The sequence below is a fragment of the Garra rufa genome, chromosome 16 (genome assembly GCF_049309525.1).
Source record: "Garra rufa chromosome 16, GarRuf1.0, whole genome shotgun sequence".
NCBI classification, from domain to species: domain Eukaryota; kingdom Metazoa; phylum Chordata; class Actinopteri; order Cypriniformes; family Cyprinidae; genus Garra; species Garra rufa.
The window spans coordinates 14,948,581-14,967,612 of NC_133376.1; the positions used below are offsets into that span (position 1 = coordinate 14,948,581).

Here is a 19,032-nt window from a genome sequence, read left to right on the forward strand (position 1 = left end):
GCGCCATAAAAACCTGCCAAAGTCAGAAAATCAGTTTGCCAGCAGTGACTGAGTTGAAAGTTTCCATTTGTAATAAACCATTATATTTAAACCTCAACATACAGCATAAAGATGATTTCTGGTTATTACAGTGCTATCATGATATTTAAACAGCTCACTTTTGAATTTCAAGCAACGATAAACACACTCAAGAAGATGGTTTCTGGTTAATACAGTGCTTCCATGATAATAAAACACCTCACATTTGAATTTCAACAATACACACAAAAATAGACTTTAATTGAGCCACATGAATTGCCGTAAAACTAAAGAAGAACTGCATACTCACTGAGGTCTTTTTAAAGTTGTCAAAATTAATTATGCTCTCGACTGTGTTTTTACTTTCGTCTTTGCAGTACTAATATGGTGTCATATTTCACTTCTTTGAAGTAGTATCCAAAGATTGAAATATTTCAAAACCCCAGATCACTTTGAAGTTTGTGATTAAGTTTGAGATTCACTCAGTGGTTAAACTCACCAAAAACAGTCCGGGCTGGAACAGACTCTCGGTTTAGCCAGAAAGACACCTGGGACAGGATGACGGTCATGATGCATGGCAAGTAAGTCTGAATCACAAAATAACCGATCTTCCTCTTCAGGTGAAAGTGGGCCGTCATCACAGTGTACTCACCTGTGAGGAAATAAGAGAGTTATGGGAAACAGTCCAAAATAAGACTAAAAATTGGCTTTGTTGAGTAAATAACACCAGCTGGCAGGGATCTTTCGGATACATAATACATGGTTCAAATCGTAATATAAACGCAACATTAATGCACAAGTAAGTGATTCAAGTTAGACATACAAGCTTAGTAACTTCTGACAACTTTTACCTCAGTGGAAAATTTAGATGTTTGTCTAGGAGCCTAGACACATTTTGATAAAATTAAATAGCATAAATTTACATGAAATGATAGTTTTAAAACGATATCGCACCCATTAAGAACAGTTCACTCCAAAATGAAAAAATTCTCATCCTCAGATCATCCAAGATGAGATTAGTTTATTTCTTCATGAACAGATTTGGAAAAATTTATCATCACTTGGTCACCAGTGTATCCACTGCAGTGAATGGGTGCCGTCAGAATGAGAGTCCAAACGGCTGAAAAAAACATTACAATAATCCACAAGTAATCCACGTAACTCCAAGCAATCGATTGATTTTTGTCTTGTGAAGAGAATAACTGCATGTTTGTGAGAAACAAAACCATCATTAAAATGTTTTTTTTTTTTTTTTACTTCAAACCATTGCTTCCAGCTAAAATATGAGTCAAAATATTGCATTCTCCACTGAAAAAGTTGTTTAATCTGAATCAGAAGAGAGGTATGCACAGATCAAGCTCTGTTTACAAGCTAAAACAGTTCTAAACTGATACATCAGTGGATTTTGATGTGAGAGGACAACAGGGGATGGACTTTTTCACTGGAGGAAGCAATGTTACTGATAGAGGCCAGAAGCAATGTTGTTAAGTTAAAAAAAAAAAAAACTATTTGTAGGAATTTTGTTAGCTCAAAGAATTTCAAATTGATCAATATGTGTGTACAAGTATGAGACTATGTTTCTCTCATCACCTGTGCACTGCAAATCTCCACCAGGTCCTTTTGACCAATGAATTGGATGAAATGAGTTATTTAAAACATACATTTCAGTCAGGGAAAGTAGTTTAACTCACAGGAAATTGTGTATAATAATCGTCATTAAATATACGCAATTTCCAGTTTCTGATCAGTAACAGTAATAATGATATCGACTTGTTTCTTTGTCCAGCAAATTCTTCAGTGATACCCATTACTCTGACGTTGGCTCGTCGTCACGGCAACGTATTTTACTAATCAGAACGGAGTTAAAACAATTGAACAGAATAGGGCTTAAGGTAGCAATATGAGATCGAAACAGTTTAAGTGACTATTGTAATGTAAGCATTCAGCACAGAGAATCATTATATGTGAAAATATGGTTGTTTATTAAACTATTCTACTTACAAACGATCGCACATAGACAAACATACATAAAACACAAATAGACAGAGAACGCGTGAGAGAGAGAGTAAGAGAGAGAGAGAGAGAGAGAGAGAGAGAGAGAGAGTTTAAGAAAGAGAGACAGAAAGTGAGTTGCATGGGACAAGAATGAAACGGTTCTGAACAACCTGAAATCGTTTTTCATAAAACGCAGCTATCTACGTTTTTAGAAAGAACGGATACTTGCAAGCTCTTGTTGTTGTGCATTAGTTCCGTATGTGTTCAGTTCAGAAAGTCCTTTTCAGTTCCTTGAGAGTTCCTTTAGACCGCATGGCCTTGAAGAAGGGTTTGTAGGCCGCATGGCTTTGATTGCAGGCCTCATCTCCAATGCTAGGTGATGGATCTGGGGGGAGGTGTGGGTGACGTGTGTTCGAGTCCAGAAGGGAAGAGAAGAGAGTGAGAGTAAGAGAGAGAAGGCTTATAAACCTGTAGGTCGTTCACGCCCACAGTTGGACCTTGTCCAATCCGGTTGATCTGAGTTTTGGAGGGAAGATTGAAAGTCTTTGTCTTCCACGATGGTGTTTCGCATGTGGAAGCTGATTGGTTGTTTTGCCACAAAACTTCCAAAAGTTCAATTATAGCTATAAAGCAAAGAGTTATTAAGATGCCACAAACATTAACATTTAGGGGATAATAAATGCCGCTCATAGACACCAAACATGATCTATGTATCTTCTCGGTTGACTGAGTGATTCTAAATGTGAGAGTCTTAGCATGTACAATAATTCACCTATTGCGGATTAATGTTTGAGGCCGACATACATAACAGAAACAACAATATAAGAAAAGGTAACACATTGATACGTGTACATTTCTATATAACTGTATGTGGGACTGTATGTCTGAATAAGGAAAGTGTATCTCCCTGCATTCCTGTAAGAGTCTTATCTTGATGGTGGGGGATGAGTTGGATAGTGACCAGAGGTCTGGCAGAGGTGTCCTGGTCACTATAGCAACCGGGGGCCTTGTGGGCCATCTGAGACTTGCCGGCGCCTACAGTTGGGGACTGGGTAAAGGGGGGTCTGTGATTGTTTGATTCTTCTAATGAACAATTGTGTGTTTGATTGGTCCAGACACTACATATCCCCTCTTTCGAACGTTGTTGTCCATCCAACAGACAACAGCGAGCGACGTCAAAGGTGCGGAACAATCAGACATGCACCCGGCACTCACGGCTGGAAGAGAGAGGTGGCTCTCTGGAGGTTGGTGCTTCAAGGAGTGGCTGTGGTGCCGTGGTCGACGTTATCAGGTGTGATAATGTAGACAGTGGCAAGGTATAGGTCCTCGAGCTTGTGCAGCAGGTGTCGAGGCACTGTCACTTGTCATCCTGACCCAAGTTGGTCTGTGTCAGGTGGTTGTTATCTAGTATCTGTGGTCCCTGCAGTCTGGAATCGCTGGTTGGACTCTCACTTGTGAGAGGGCAGGTAGTTCCAGGGTTCGCAGGGAATTGTCATAAAGATTTTGTAGCGTAAAGAACGTTTCAGACGGACCCGGTTAGGGTGCAGGAGGGCAGCAGGTGTCTGTTATCCCGCTGTTTTGCTCAAACGTCATCAGGCGTCTGATGTTGGGGGTGTCGACTTGAGCGGGTCTGAGTTGTGTTGGTAGGGGTTTTGCTGTTGGGCCTGTGGGCCCGTTGCTCCATTCAACATTGTCTGGCTGCTCCTGAGGTGTCGACTGGTCTTATGGGATGCTTTTTCCTTTGAAGAAGTCTAATGCGGTGTTGCGTTGGGCAAGGAGTCAGAAGTTTATCTTTTCAGTACTTCTCAGTGGAGTTTCATTCAAGGAGCTCTTTGTTAGCATCAGAAACTCCGTTCTGGAGAAGTAGGCGTGTCCAGCTGTCCTTGTGCAGCCTCCATTTGGCACCTGTGTGAAGGGTGTGGAGGAGGATTTGTGGTGGACTGCCTTTTGAAAATACCATGGTGTGCATAGCATGGGGCCGTTGCCATAGCGACAGTTCTGCATGTCAAGTGTTGCTCATTCCAGCTGCTCTCTTTATTCACCAGCTGTCTGAGCCCTTTAAAGTCCTTCCTAACTCTGGCTTGAGTGTTAGTCTCTTATTAAGTTGTGTACACTGTTTGAACAGTGACTTTGCGTGGAACAGTTCTTTGTCTGTGTCTTGTCTGGTGGCTTTTTCAAGCTGCTCCCTGTGTCTGGCAGCTGTTAAAGCCTTCTGTGGACAGGCGATTTCCTTAAGTTGTTCTGTCAGGTTCCTTGCATCTGTTCTGTTCCTTCTCTTTTCCAGCGGGTGTCGGTTAATTTTGGTACTCGGAGACTTGCAGGTTCAGTTCATTTACCTCCTGTCTGAGGCCCTTGAGGGTGTGGGCCAAGGAGAAGATGATGCTGCTCAGCTCCTGGTTGTCCAGGCTGGATGTGAGTTGTCCATTTGTCGCAGTCCTGCTGTTCCTTTCTCTGCCATTGCAGGCCGTTGGCTGCTTTAGGCTGAAGGATGCCGTTCTCTGTACTCTGCTGAGTCTCCAGTTGGTCCTGGTGAGTGGCAGGGCTGGATGTCCGAGACACGCTGGTTCACAGTTCCTATTGTGAATCTCGCTGGCTGCGGCATGCTTTTGGCTTCCTGCGCTCTTTGGATGCAGGTGTCGCACTCTGGCATGTTTCACTGAAGTACTGGTGAGCAATGTAGGTGGTGACAAGGATGGTCTCTTAGTTGACACGGGTGTCGTTTCTGGTGCCATCTGGTGGTAAACGTTCACAGATGTTTCTCGTCGACTGGCTGCTTTGCATCGTAGAGAGGCTGTGTCGTTTGAAATCCGCTGGTTTCGAGCTGGCATCAAACTTAGCATATTCTGATGTCCTCTGTCACTGCATGCTTGGCAGTGCGCCACTTTTGCGTTGGTAGTGGCTTTGGTACTCTGGTGTATTCCGCATGGTGCATCTTGGGCATACATCAGCAATGACCCCCCCTTTTGTTCCTGGAAAGCTGGGAGCTGTGGCGGTGTTTGGTTATCAGGAACAAATGTGAGGATGTTGTCATCTAGATGTGGCATGTGTGTGACATCACTGAGTTGTTTTTGGCTTAATGCCTCAGTGTGGTCGGACAGTGCAAGGTTAAGTGTCAGCATTGCTTGGGAGCAGTGGAGGCTGCTTTAGCAGAGCTATTTTGTAGGTGGAGCCAGTGTGCATGGGTGTGATGCAGGCGGCGTAGCACCGTGAGGTGTTTGCTTGTGGCTTAGAAGCGATGCTTGGGGTTGGTGGGTGATTTTTTTGTTGTTGAAAACCTTAGGGTGCCACAAAATCCCTCAGTTTTTTACTGGGCCTTTCACTGTTTTTCCACGAATAGCATGTAATGTTCCTATTGTGATGGCAATGCTTGTCTGGAACAGGTGTTGATGCTCGGCTGTTTCAAACTGAGTGGTGTTGTTTGAAACTGAGCTTAGTCTACTTTGAGTCTATGCAGATTAGCAATTTTAAGAGGGAGTTCTTGTGAGTTGCTGCGACAGGAGGGTTGATCCAGGTAGCTTTCACTCGTGCTTTGGTGTCGGGTGGCCCGGCTTAAGGTGTTGCAGTGGGACAGGCTTGTCGTTTTCCACTAGGTACCTGCTCTGGGCGTGTCTTGCCTCGCTCTTGGGTCTATGAGCACATGGGTTTGTGTGCGTGGGATCCTTGGTCTGCAGGCATTGACAGTTATAAACATCACACGTTGGTGGCAGGTCTCTGTGATTCCCTCTGTCTTCTGGTGTGCTTGGCACATCGCTGGATGGCTTGTGCAGCGCAGCTATTGTTATCTGGGTGCTGGCTCTGCTGAGAGCCGCTGCAGGTGTAATCCACCCCCCTTCTGGCCGCGCTGTCAGTGTGGACCAGGGTGGAGGTAGTGGGTGGCAGATGATACTCCCTTCAGTGTGTGCAACTCAGGGATTTGGTGTAGCGCAGGTGTCATTTTGGTGTTTGTGACACTGTCTTGAGCGCTTGTTTACCTGAGTTGGCAGTTCTTTTCACAGTTCTCCAAGCTTGTAGGTGGTTTCTGTGTAGCCCTGGATGCAGGTAGGCTTGGTGTGATGTCATGTCGTTCTGTGCGTGGGACCATGTACATGACATTAGTTCTGCATCATCGTCATATGTGGAGAGCAGCTTTGGCACCACTTCGGAGTGGCCATTTTCTCTTAGGCTCTTCATGACGGAATTGTTTAAAGTCTTTGAAATACCTGTATGGTATGTACACTGCAAAAGATGACTTTTCAGAAAAAGGGTGTGGCTTCTAGAGTGGGCACTGCTTCACATATTCCATTTAATGTGTGTGCACCGTTAGGGTTCTGGCCACACTGTGTTTTGAGCCGAACAGTGACCCCTTTTGGTGAATGCAGGTAGTTCGTTCGCCAGAGTGTAAACATCTGGGCGTAGTCTTATCTAGCAGGAATTTCTCGCAGTTGAGGGAGTCCTCGTGGGGCTGTGAGAAACAGGAAGTAGCAGGTTTTGCATTGTCTATTCCAGGTTAAGTTCAAAGCACAGGTGTCCTCAGTGTTGGCCATGGTTGTCAAGCATTAGTGCGATGGAAGCTGTATGCACTTGACATCTGATGAAGTACCTGGTGCCCTTGTAGTTTCGGGAGCGTGTGAACAGTGGCTGGGATGTCACACTTGACTTTTGTGACCTGGCAGTGAACTTCCGATGAGTAGACTGATTGGCTGGCTGGTTAAGTTCCTGTACTTGAGCCCAAATCTTTGTAATGTGTGGTTTCAACACGAGTCAGCAGGTTGGTGCTGATGAAGAGAGGGCGTGTCCATCTGTGATTTGCACTTAGTGTTGATGGCCAGGTGCGTGGGAGCTCCAGGCTTGCATCTTTTGGGCCGTGTGTGTGTGTTTTGGCCTGTTTCCGGTGTTCAGCCTTATGAGAAGCTGTCTGAGTGCCGTGGTGTCTCTGTGGTTTACAGGCAGGTGGCAAAAATTTTGGACATTTTAAAAGAGGGCATACTGGAGGGTTGTTGTTTTTCATGCCACTCATAATCAAAAGAGTCTGATTGGGTTTTTAAACTTCTGCTGTGGAGGCCTCTTGTAAGATCTGTTCTTTCAATGTCCTTGGAGTCTCTGCTGACTAAGCCGTCGTTGCACTGTTCTGCTCGCTGGGTTGTCATAGTCAATGTTTTGTTTCATGCCTTGAAGACTGCATGGCCAAGAAGGTTCAGCATTCCAGAGGCCGTTTGCTGAGGATCTATGAGATGCCGTCTTTCGGGTTGACCGGCGAAAGTGGTCTGCTCCATGTCGTCTCAGGGAGTGCTGTCTGGTGCTTGGCTGTTTTCCGGCTGTCTGTAGAATCCGCCGAATCGAGCGATTGCTGTGCGGAAGAAGGCCGTAACATTTGGGTGGTGACTCACAGTGTGATGCGGATTTCTGAGGGGAAAGAGTTCTGGCGTTGATGCCGTCTTCCCCTGGTGCCTGTCATGTTGTCTCACTTAGGCTCAGATGCTGGTCGTAGCAGTCGTGTTCTTAGCTGCTGTATTCCGCTTTGACAGTTTTGACTGCTGGTACAAAAGGCTGGGGTCCTGTTGGCTGGAGGTGGAGCTAAGCAGATCTGTCTCGTGGTCACACTGGGCAATGTTCTTGCTTAAAAGTCAATGTTTTGCAGACAGGCGTGTATTATAGCCTACTGCAGTGATCAGGAAGACAGCGTTTAGTTGTGACAGCTGTCAGATTCCTGGCCAGCTTGCTGGCGTGTGAGGTGTGAACGGTGGGCTGTTAGGCCCGGGAGAGATTTTGTGTTGAGCTCTCCTGCTTGTTCACACTGTTATCTGCAAGCCTTTGAGTTCTTTAAGGTGTGCTGGGTTCAGCTCACTTTGTGTTTCTTTGCGGAGTCGTTGCTTGAACTTCGGCGTAGGCTGCTTGCAAGTGGCCTTTATAGGCTTTGGCCATGGCATGGTTGTCGTTGTCTGCCTGGGGCCACTGTAAAGAGAGCTTCTGCTGTTTAGGAGTGTTCTGCTGTACTGCTCTCTGAGCTCAGTCTGTGGGGGTGTTGCAGGCGTGTCTTGAAGCTTTTCTCCTCTCTCCTCCTGTAGGTCCTTGTCCTCTTCATCCGCTATCTCTGGACATCCAGCTGGTCTAGGCGGTTCTGCGCGCTGTCCTGGTTCCGTCGTGGGTGAAGCTTTCTCCGCTGCGGCTTTAGTCAGACGATCTTGTTGAGGGCGTGGTCACTGATGATCCGGGCTGTAGATGAGTTGATTGGTTCTCTGCAGCTGCAGCTCTTGACTGGATCGTGATCCATTCGCCTGTGTGCGTGGTCGTCCGGCTGTTCTCCGCTCAGGTGCTGTAGTCACTAGATCCAGGGCAGGATGGCATCTTTGCCTTGTCTGGACTGGATGGCGGGACTGGATGGTGACATGTTGACACAAATAGAGAGGGAGAGACAAAGCACAACGAGCCAATGCAAGTCCGTACAGAACTAATGAGCTAAAATGTGGGCTATGTGTTGCGCACTTAACTGATGTCATCAGATGGTGACGCAAACTAAACGCTTATTATCCTAGCCATAACGACGATGGCAGGTAATTTGTGTGGGTAAACACAGGAAAACTATGAGTTATGAACTATGAACTTAATGATTAACTTTGGGAGCTATTCAGTTCATCGGTGTAGTTACCAAAGATTTCACTGATGTTCAGACAGGTTCAGTCTCTAATAGGGAGAAAAAAAACAAAAACAAAATCAATCAGAAAGAGAGGTGTAAAGGGTTAAAGCAAAAGAGAGAAAGTGAGCTGACTGCCAGCCCTGGGGTCAGTGACGGGGCCCACCGGGTGGGGGCGCTATGGAGTCGTCACACCTGGGAAATGGCAGAGCTGAGAAAGCAGAAACAGACCCCCTGGGATGGGCTGAGTTACCCTTTTGGAGTACTGAGAGTGCAACTTGATCGATTTGGTCAAAGTTTAAATTTTAATCAAGACTGTTTAATTAAAAATTTAAAATGAGCAAATACAATTATAATTGCTAAAGGGAAAGTTGAATCTAAGGCGGTGAAATAATTAAAATTAAATCACAAAAAAAAAAACAAAAAAAAAACATACATTATGTTAATTATCATTATGGTTTAAATAACAATAATTAATGATGTAAAATTAAAAGGAAAAGAGAAGGGAGAGACTGACTGGGACTATCCATAAGCGTTGTTGCCCAAAGAAAACAAAAACATGAAATCATGCATAGGTATTGGAAGAGGTTTTAGACAGACTTCTAGCTTTTAATAGAAGGAAATACCTTTTTATGCGGGATTTCAGATTCCACCTTGTGTGGATTTAAACGCGCATCTAAGCGCAGTTACCATGGCGACGCGTTATCGCGGGTGTATATTTCTTGTGTCCGTTTTACTGAACACAGGTACATGTATGTGTTTGCAAACTTTAACTTAATAGGATGGTTACACTATTAAAAGGTTGCTTAGTTACGATGCATGCACATTGATCTTGAGTCAGCCTGCTGACACGAGACTTGTGTGTGCTTTGCACAAAAACAAATAAATAACACTCGATCAAGATTTGTACAGTAATGACGCGAAGTTGTTTACTATATTAAATCTATTTGATGAGCAAACGGGGTCAACCTTATCAGGTAGCTAAGCTGATGGTTTTAACCCAAAGGAGCAAGATAGCTGATTAGCATTGGAATGCACATCAATGGCTAATCTATCTACACTCAAAATATAAAGATATAAAGGCCTTGTAAGGTGAAAGAGGAAACTCGCTCAATCAACTTCTTCACACCGTTCACACCGTTCACACCGTTCACACCGGTCCACACCGTTCTAACACACACACACACACACACACAAACAAAAGAGACGTGAGTCACGAGCCGAGTTTGAATAAACAAGCATGGAGACACACAAATTATTCCTGAGTTGCTCACATCACATAGTTTAAAACTGCCCCGCATTCTAACGCCAATTATGTAGGAATTTTGTTAGCTCAAAGAATTTCAAATTGATCAATATGTGTGTGTACAAGTATGAGACTATGTTTCTCTCATCACCTGTGCACTGCAAATCTCCACCAGGTCCTTTTGACCAATGAATAGGATGAAATGAGTTATTTAAAACATACATTTCAGTCAGGGAAAGTAGTTTAACTCACAGGAAATTGTGTATAATAATCGTCATTAAATATACGCAATTTCCAGTTTCTGATCAGTAACAGTAATAATGATATCGACTTGTTTCTTTGTCCAGCAAATTCTTCAGTGATACCCATTACTCTGACGTTGGCTTGTCGTCACGGCAACGTATTTTACTAATCAGAACAGAGTTAAAACAATTGAACAGAATAGGGCTTAAGGTAGCAATATGAGATCGAAACAGTTTAAGTGACTATTGTAATGTAAGCATTCAGCACAGAGAATCATTATATGTAAATATATGGTTGTTTATTAAACTATTCTACTTACAAACGATCGCACATAGACAAACATACATAAAACACAAATAGACAGAGAACGCGTGAGAGAGAGAGTAAGAGAGAGAGAGAGTTTGAGAAAGAGAGACAGAAAGTGAGTTGCATGGGACAAGAATGAAACGGTTCTGAACAACCTGAAATCGTTTTTCATAAAACGCCTTAAACGCAGCTATCTACGTTTGTAGAAAGAACGGATACTTGCAAGCTCTTGTTGTTGTGCATTAGTTCCGTATGTGTTCAGTTCAGAAAGTCCTTTTCAGTTCCTTGAGAGTTCCTTTAGACCGCATGGCCTTGAAGAAGGGTTTGTAGGCCGCATGGCTTTGATTGCAGGCCTCATCTCCAATGCTAGGTGAGCCACCCCCCCCCCCCCATGGATCTGGGGGGAGGTGCGGGTGACGTGTGTTCGAGTCCAGAAGGGAAGAGAAGAGAGTGAGAGTAAGAGAGAGAAGGCTTATAAACCTGTAGGTCGTTCACGCCCACAGTTGGACCTTGTCCAGTCCGGTTGATCTGAGTTTTGGAGGGAAGATTGAAAGTCTTTGTCTTTCGCATGGTGTTTCGCATGTGGAAGCTGATTGGTTGTTTTGCCACAAAACTTCCAAAAGTTCAATAATACCTATAAAGCAAAGAGTTATTAAGATGCCACAAACATTAACATTTAGGGGATAATAAATGCCGCTCATAGACACCAAACATGATCTATGTATCTTCTCGGTTGACTGAGTGATTCTAAATGTGAGAGTCTTAGCATGCACAATAATTCACCTATTGCGGATTAATGTTTGAGGCCGACATACATAACAGAAACAACAATATAAGAAAAGGTAACACATTGATACGTGTACATTTCTATATAACTGTATGTGGGACTGTATGTCTGAATAAGGAAAGTGTATCTCCCTGCATTCCTGTAAGAGTCTTATCTTGATGGTGGGGGATGAGTTGGATAGTGACCAGAGGTCTGGCAGAGGTGTCCTGGTCACTATAGCAACCGGGGGCCTTGTGGGCCATCTGAGACTTGCTGGCGCCTACAGTTGGGGACTGGGTAAAGGGGGGTCTGTGATTGTTTGATTCTTCTAATGAACAATTGTGTGTTTGATTGGTCCAGACACTACATATTTGAGGGATTTGATTAAAAAAAAACTGTTTTGTTTCACAAAACGTTAATTGATGGACCGGAGTGGTGTTGATTACATGTGGATTATTGTGATGTTTTTATCAGCTGCTTGGACTCTAATTCAGAAGGTACAGGTACCCATTCATTGCAGAGGATCCACTGGTGAGCAAGTGATTTTGAAAAAACAGTAATCTACATCTTGGATGGCCTGAGTAAATTATCTACCTAATCTCATGATGAAAACGTACCTGTGGGAATTTATGTACATACCAATAGGTACATATAATTGCACTTTCTAATAGAAATGAACACTAACAGTGAGCACTTGTGATCGTTTTTGTACACAGTTATGACTACAGCTCCATATGTTTCACTTTCCGGACAAACAAGCTTGCTTGGTAGCTCAGCCAGCACAGAATTGGACTTGAATGCAGATTCCCTGGGTACAATCCAGTGAAAAACATGACACACAATGAAAGAGCTGAAAAATGAGAGATCAAAAAACAAGCTAAAATTACATGCTTGCAATTAGGTTTTTACATCACATTAGTTTTTGTTCATACTATCAGGTAGCTTTAGGTGTAGTGCAGTACATTAATTTAAATCGTCACGGAGCATCAGAGTTGTGGTGACAAAAACAACGTCGCATAAAACGTACCAAATGTACGTTCATCTGTTCCAGGGTAAAAAAACAAACACTCTTCAAAGCATCAGCCAGTGGACATTTTTAAGTCAGAACTGTGGTGACATGTACACAGGGTTGCCAGGTTTTCACAACAAAACACACCCAATTGCTACTCAAAACAAGCCCAATTGCGTTTTGAGGGGAGTTCCCCTTTAAAAATTGCGTTCCTTGAGTAAAATACATGTTTTTGGCGGGGTTCCCCTGGTAAACTTTACATTCCAGGGGATAAATTTCCACATTATTGGGGTTGCTTCAACCCGCGGACATGAAAAACAATCCGCGGCAACAGCGTTAAAATAGCCCAATTCCATGGGAAAACAAGACATAGCAACATACTTGGCAACACTGCGCATACAAAACCAACGTTACATAAAACGTACACGTATAAACGTATAAAATGTACTTTCATTTGTTCCAGGAAAATTCGATTCCATTCGATTTTGTCACTTCTGAGTGGCGCATGCGCAATGTCGACGTTGTAATATTCACGTAAGCACTGAATATTTACGACACTAATTTACGACTACGGCGAGAGATTGCGTAGTGCTGGTGAACCTGTAATACTGCAGCACAGTGGATTAAAAGCTTGAAGTTGTTTGGTACTCCCTGTCCGTCTCCTCATTTAATATTGCACGCCCTGTGCAACAGTTAAAACTAAACGCAGAACAAGACATGGTGTCAGAAGAAAAGTAAAGAAAACAAAAAATGGATTTTGCAGGAGTACCATCGCCACACATGAACTGGGAATCGTCTAATTTACCCGATGCATGGCGTAAGTTCAGACAGCATGCAGAGCTCATGTTCGCGGGTCCACTGAAAAAAAGGGGAGAAGATGAAAAGTGCAGTTATTTGCTCCTGTGGATAGGGGAAAAGGGAAGAGATATATACAACACCTGGGCGCTGACGACAGATGAAGCAAAGGTACTGCAAACGTACTATGACAAGTATGAAGCATACGTGATGCCCAAAACGAACACAATTTTCGCCAGATATAAATTTCATGAGCGAATACAAGGAGCAAATGAAAGTTTTGAGCAATTTGTGACTGAGCTAAGACTGCTAGTGAAAGATTGTGCTTATGCAGACAGCGAGGAAATGGTTAGAGATCGCATCGTGTTTGGCATTCACTCTCCGCGAGTGCGGGAGAAGCTGCTGAGCGTTGGCTCCGAGTTAACACTAGACAAGGCAATGGATATAGCCAGATCGCACGAAGTTGCACAAGCTCAGCTCAAAACGTTTGCAAACAGCGCATGCAATCCCCGCGATCAAATAGTGCACGCTGTCACCACCCAAAGAGAGTCACATAAGCGAGCAAAGAAAGCGGAGATGAAAGCTTCGCATCGCAACAGCAACGACGTCGCGGAGCGCGCCAGAAGTTGCGGTTACTGTGGCAACCAGGCTCACGGTCCATCTGAGAAATGCCCTGCTAAAGGCAAACAGTGTGGCAAATGTGGAAAACGTAACCACTTTGCCAAAGTATGTCGTTCTGCTTACAAAAGAAATGTTTATGCAGTGAGCAAAGAGGTTTCTCATTATGAAGAAGACTCACCTGCAGAGTTTTTCGTGGATTCAGTCTCGCAAAAGACAGGTGACACGGAACAAGCATTTGCAGACATACTACTAGGAGTAGAAGAAACTGAAGTTAGTTTCAAGTTGGACACCGGAGCACAGGTAAATGTCATTCCATTGCACACATTTGATAAACTGAAAGCTCAGTGCAAACTTTCACCGACTAAACACAGCCTTACCGGATATGGTGGTCAAGTGCTCACAGTAAAAGGGACATGTGCGTTGCCATGCAGATACAAGGACAGAAAAACACTGATGAGTTTTTACATAGTCAACACGCAAGCACCGCCCGTGTTAGGTCTAAAAGCATGCCTGGACCTGGACTTAATAAAGCTAGTGCTCTCAGTAAATGCACTTATAGAGGACAAGTCCATCATGGAGGAATATGCTGATGTATTCAATGGCATCGGATTATTTCCAGGGGAATGCACAATCCATCTAAAACCCGATGCAACTCCAGTTGTCTATCCTCCAAGAAGGGTACCTCTGGCCCTACGTGACAGACTGAAAGAAGAGCTGCAAAATATGGAGAAACAAGGAGTCATAACAAGGGTAACAGAGCCCACTGACTGGGTAAATGCACTTGTAGTAGTGGAAAAACCGAGAACCCGCAAACTCAGAATATGCTTAGATCCCCGAGATCTCAATAAAGCGATCAAGCGTCCACACTACCCCTTACCAACGATAGAAGACATCACACCCAAGCTAATGGGTGCAAAGTACTTCAGTGTTTTAGATGCCCGTTCAGGGTATTGGGCAATAAAACTAACAGAGGAATCGTCCAAGCTTACGACATTTAACACTATATTTGGACGATACAGATTTCGACGTCTCCCATTCTGCATCATTTCAGCCCAGGATGAATTCCAACGCAAAATCGATGAGACGTACGAAGGTCTAAATGGTGTTGTTGCGATCGTCGATGATATTCTGATTTTTGGACGGACCAAAAAGGAGCATGATGACAACTTACACGCGATGTTGCAAAGGTCTCGGGAGAAAGGCGTGAAACTCAACCCAGAGAAAAGCATTGTGAGTGCCACTGAAGTTCGCTACTTTGGTCACTGCTTATCCGCTGAAGGAATCAAGCCAGACCCTGAAAAGGTCTCAGCGATCAAAAACATGGAGCCACCAAAGAACAAAGCAGAGCTCGAAACAGTCCTGGGGATGATAAATTATCTGTCCAAGTTTGCGCCCTGCTTATCGGACATTAATGCACCACTTCGTCAACTGCTTAAACAGTCCAGTGAGTTCGTATGGGATCCTCAGCATGATGACGCATTCAGAAAAATGAAAGACCTTATAACTAAGGAACCTGGACCAGTCCTTGCGTATTACGACCCACAGAAAGAGCTGCACCTTCAAGTGGATGCATCGAAGTATGGCCTTGGGGCAGTCCTGCTTCAGGAAGGAAAGCCGCTCAACTATGCGTCAAGGTCACTGACTGAATGTGAAGTTAGCTACGCTCAAATAGAAAAGGAGCTCTACGCAGTCCTATTTGGCTGCAAGCGCTTTCATCAGTATGTGTATGGCCGAGAAGTCATAGTGGAGTCTGATCACAAGCCGCTTGAATCAGTGATGAAAAAGCCTCTAGCCGCAGCTCCGCCGCGACTCCAAAGAATGATTCTACAACTCCAGAAATATGACATCACCATAACACACCGGCCAGGAAAGGAGATTCCGGTGGCAGACACCCTCTCTAGAAAGTCCATAGAGACAGAGCACGACAATCTCAGCGAAGGAATGGACATGCAAGTTCACATGGTATACAAAAGCCTACCAGTCAGTGACACAAAGCTGCAACAGATCTGTGCTGAGACAGAATCAGACAGCCAGCTCGTCCAGCTGAGGCAAGTGATTCTGGATGGATGGCCTGGAGAGAGGAAGAAATGCCCGGCAGACATCAGTGATTTCTGGAACTTCCGAGACGAACTCTCATTGACCAACGGAATCATTCTCAAAGGTGAAAAAATAGTCATACCCACCTCACTCAGAAAAGAGATGCTCACACGCATTCACGTCGGTCACATGGGCATAGAGAAGTCAAAGCAAAGAGCACGAGATGTGTTATTCTGGCCAGGAATGTGTAAACAAATACAACAGATGGTCGAAACATGCGATACTTGCCTGGAGCAACGTCGTTCAAACACTAAGGAGCCCATGATTCCTCATGAGGTACCAACCAGACCATGGCAGGTAGTGGCTTCAGACCTCTTCACCTGGAACCACGAAGAATACATGGTTACAGTAGACTATTATAGCCGATTCTTTGAGCTGGACAAACTCAGCACCACCACGGCCGCCACTGTCATCAACAAACTTAAAGTGATTTTCGCGAGACATGGCATCCCAGAGAAATTTGTCTCCGACAATGGTCCACAATATCGAGGAAAGGAGTTTGAAGACTTTGCAAAGACATGGGGTTTTGCGCACACCACCACCAGCCCCTATTACTCCCAGAGCAACGGTTTGGCTGAGAAGACTGTGCAGATCACAAAATCGATCTTGGCAAAAGCCCAGATGGACAGGAAAGATCCCTATCTCAGTTTGTTAGAGTATAGGAATACACCTGTTGACAAGTTCAAGTCGCCTGCCCAGCTACTCATGAGTCGCAGACTGCGATCCATACTGCCAACCACTAACAAGCAGCTCCTACCTAAAATTGTCAGTGTCACAGAGGCACGCTCCAAAAGGGTACAGCAGCAGCAGCACCAGAAAAAGTACTATGATCGTTCAGCGCATCCATTGTCACAGCTTCGCACCGGACAACCCGTTCGCATACAGGAGCACGGCCTCTGGAAGCCTGCTGTCGTTGTTCATCCTGCCAACACAGAAAGATCCTATCATGTTCGCACTTCAGATGGTCAGGTGTATCGCAGAAACCGGCGTCACCTTCTCAGCACAAAAGAGGAAATTGTGGAGCCCTGCAGTTCTGCAAACATTGAGGAAGACCAAAACAGCAATACCTCGCCAATGCTTCCGGTACATGCTGAAGTACCAGCGCAGCATTTAAAAGACAGAGAGATACAGCCCATGCAATACCATACCAGATCCGGTCGAGCAGTGCGACCAAGAGAAGTCCTTGACTTGTGATTTGTAATTCGTCTGGGGTGTAGGCGGATCGCTGCCCCTGTAAGAGAATAGAATCTAAAATCTGGTATGGGCTGTTGGAGAGGAATGGACATTTTGTTCATATATTAAGTGCCATGTGTTAAATAGTTTTTTTTTTAATAAATTCAGCATCCTCTGTGTTTATGCTAGAGTAATGTTTTAATGATTGAAGTATATACACTGCAGTGACTCTATGTGTTGTTTTCTGTTTTGTTGTTCTTTGAAAAAAAGGGAGATGTAATATTCACGTAAGCACTGAATATTTACGACACTAATTTACGACTACGGCGAGAGATTGCGTAGTGCTGGTGAACCTGTAATACTGCAGCACAGTGGATTAAAAGCTTGAAGTTGTTTGGTACTCCCTGTCCGTCTCCTCATTTAATATTGCACGCCCTGTGCAACAGTTAAAACTAAACGCAGAACAAGACAGACGTCTTGCGTCATCTAATTTTAATTTTCTTACAAAAACGCATCGATTCGCTACAGGAGGCCTTTTTTCACCCCCTAGAGCCATGTAAGACATTTTTTAATGGATAGATGCATTTTATTGTTTTGAACTCATAAAGAGAAACACCTGCCCATCCAATTCAAAAGCTTGGAAATGCCATGATAGTTTTTTAATATAACTCCTATTGGATTCGTCTGAAAGAAGGAAGTCATATACACCTTTTTAAATTTTTTGGTGAACTAACCCTTTAAGTACTTGTAAAACTGTGGTTTGGAAAGCTGTTTCAAAGTAGCTTCAAAATAGGATCAAAGTCTTGATGAATCATGATGAATCATGCAAATATACAATGAAAAACAGCTAAATTATACCTTTGTGGAGTCAACAAATTATCTAATATTAATGGAATAATGCAAAATACAGTTGATCAATAAGCAAAATTAATGGCTGATGAACTTCCCCAATCACTCGTCATCATAGAGTGCTGACAAAAAGTCTAATTTTGGATCCTGGTGGGAAATCTTAAGAAAAGAGTGTTCAAAATGGGAGCAGGTGAAGAAGCAGCACTGTAAATAGAACATCAAAGAGCAGGATTATGAAACGCATATTACGACGGAGGATATTCTGAAAGAGCTGATGTCACAAAGCAGGGGAGGGAAAGATAAATGTAATTATAAGCCGGGAGCTCTTTGAGGGATGCCACAATTACACCTCATCTCACGAAGCCCCGGATGAAAAGATCAGGTCACTATGAAGCGACTCTACCGAGGCAGTTTGTTACCGAGCAAAATGGCATAAAGAGAGAAAATCTCCTCGACATCATCATGAGGTTTTTAACCTCATTATCACAGAGCATTATCCCAACCGCTCAAAGAGACAAGAAATGTGGCAAGCCGCCTGGAAACGGAGAATCTCTATCGGCAAGCGGCCCACAAAACAGAGAGAGAGAGAGAGAGAGAGGGAATGCATAACGGAAAGATGGAGGAAGACATTGGTTGCCCATGGCAACAGAAGAGAGAAATCTATCTGACGCCTTTGGATCTTGGTGGAGGACGCCACGCTGGTGCCATTTGGCAAAAGGGGGGATCTCCTCGTCCTTTCTGCAGAGGAAGCACAGACGGATTTTAGCCTGCTCTAATCCTGTAAAACCCACTCTTCCTTTTTTCGTGTTCAAGTGCACACGGCACCCTCTCGGAGTTGGTTTCCTCCTTTCACAAGCGCCGGTTAGCTCAGCACGGAGCCGCGGCGGGGAAAATAAGCACAGATGAAGCTGATTTAATTTAATTAACAGCAGTCCACTAGAGAAACGGCGTGATGAAATGTAAATGTGCGTAGAGAGAGACACAAAAAAGAAGGTGAGGGTTCAGGCCTGTGATGCGTGTGTGAGAATGTGTCTCTACTGAATAATAAGATAGTGTGTCTTTATTGTGGAGAAAGAAATAGCTTTCTTTTTTAAGACCTAGTGTGCTGTTTACTTTGGCAGGATTTTAAAGCATCATATGCAGACTCTTGACATGAAGACTGGTCCAAATATAGGCAGCAACCTTGCTGGCTTCTTGGATATCTTATTATGGCCAAGTTTTGGCAGCATCACATATACCCTGGAGTTATTGTTGTTAACTAAAATGATTAAAAACATCTTTGTTAATTGTTCAAATAAAGATCA

General features: G+C 44.0%; 1 protein-coding gene across 1 annotated transcript in view; it reads right to left on the reverse strand.

Moving 5' to 3' along the window:
- gabra2b (gamma-aminobutyric acid type A receptor subunit alpha2b) overlaps positions 1 to 19,032 on the reverse strand; it is a 190,211-nt gene that overhangs the window by 89,235 nt on the left and 81,944 nt on the right. The window contains exon 8 of the mRNA XM_073820198.1: positions 518 to 670. Within this exon, the coding sequence (XP_073676299.1) occupies positions 518 to 670 (153 nt within the window). The remainder of the gene's footprint in view (positions 1 to 517; positions 671 to 19,032) is intronic.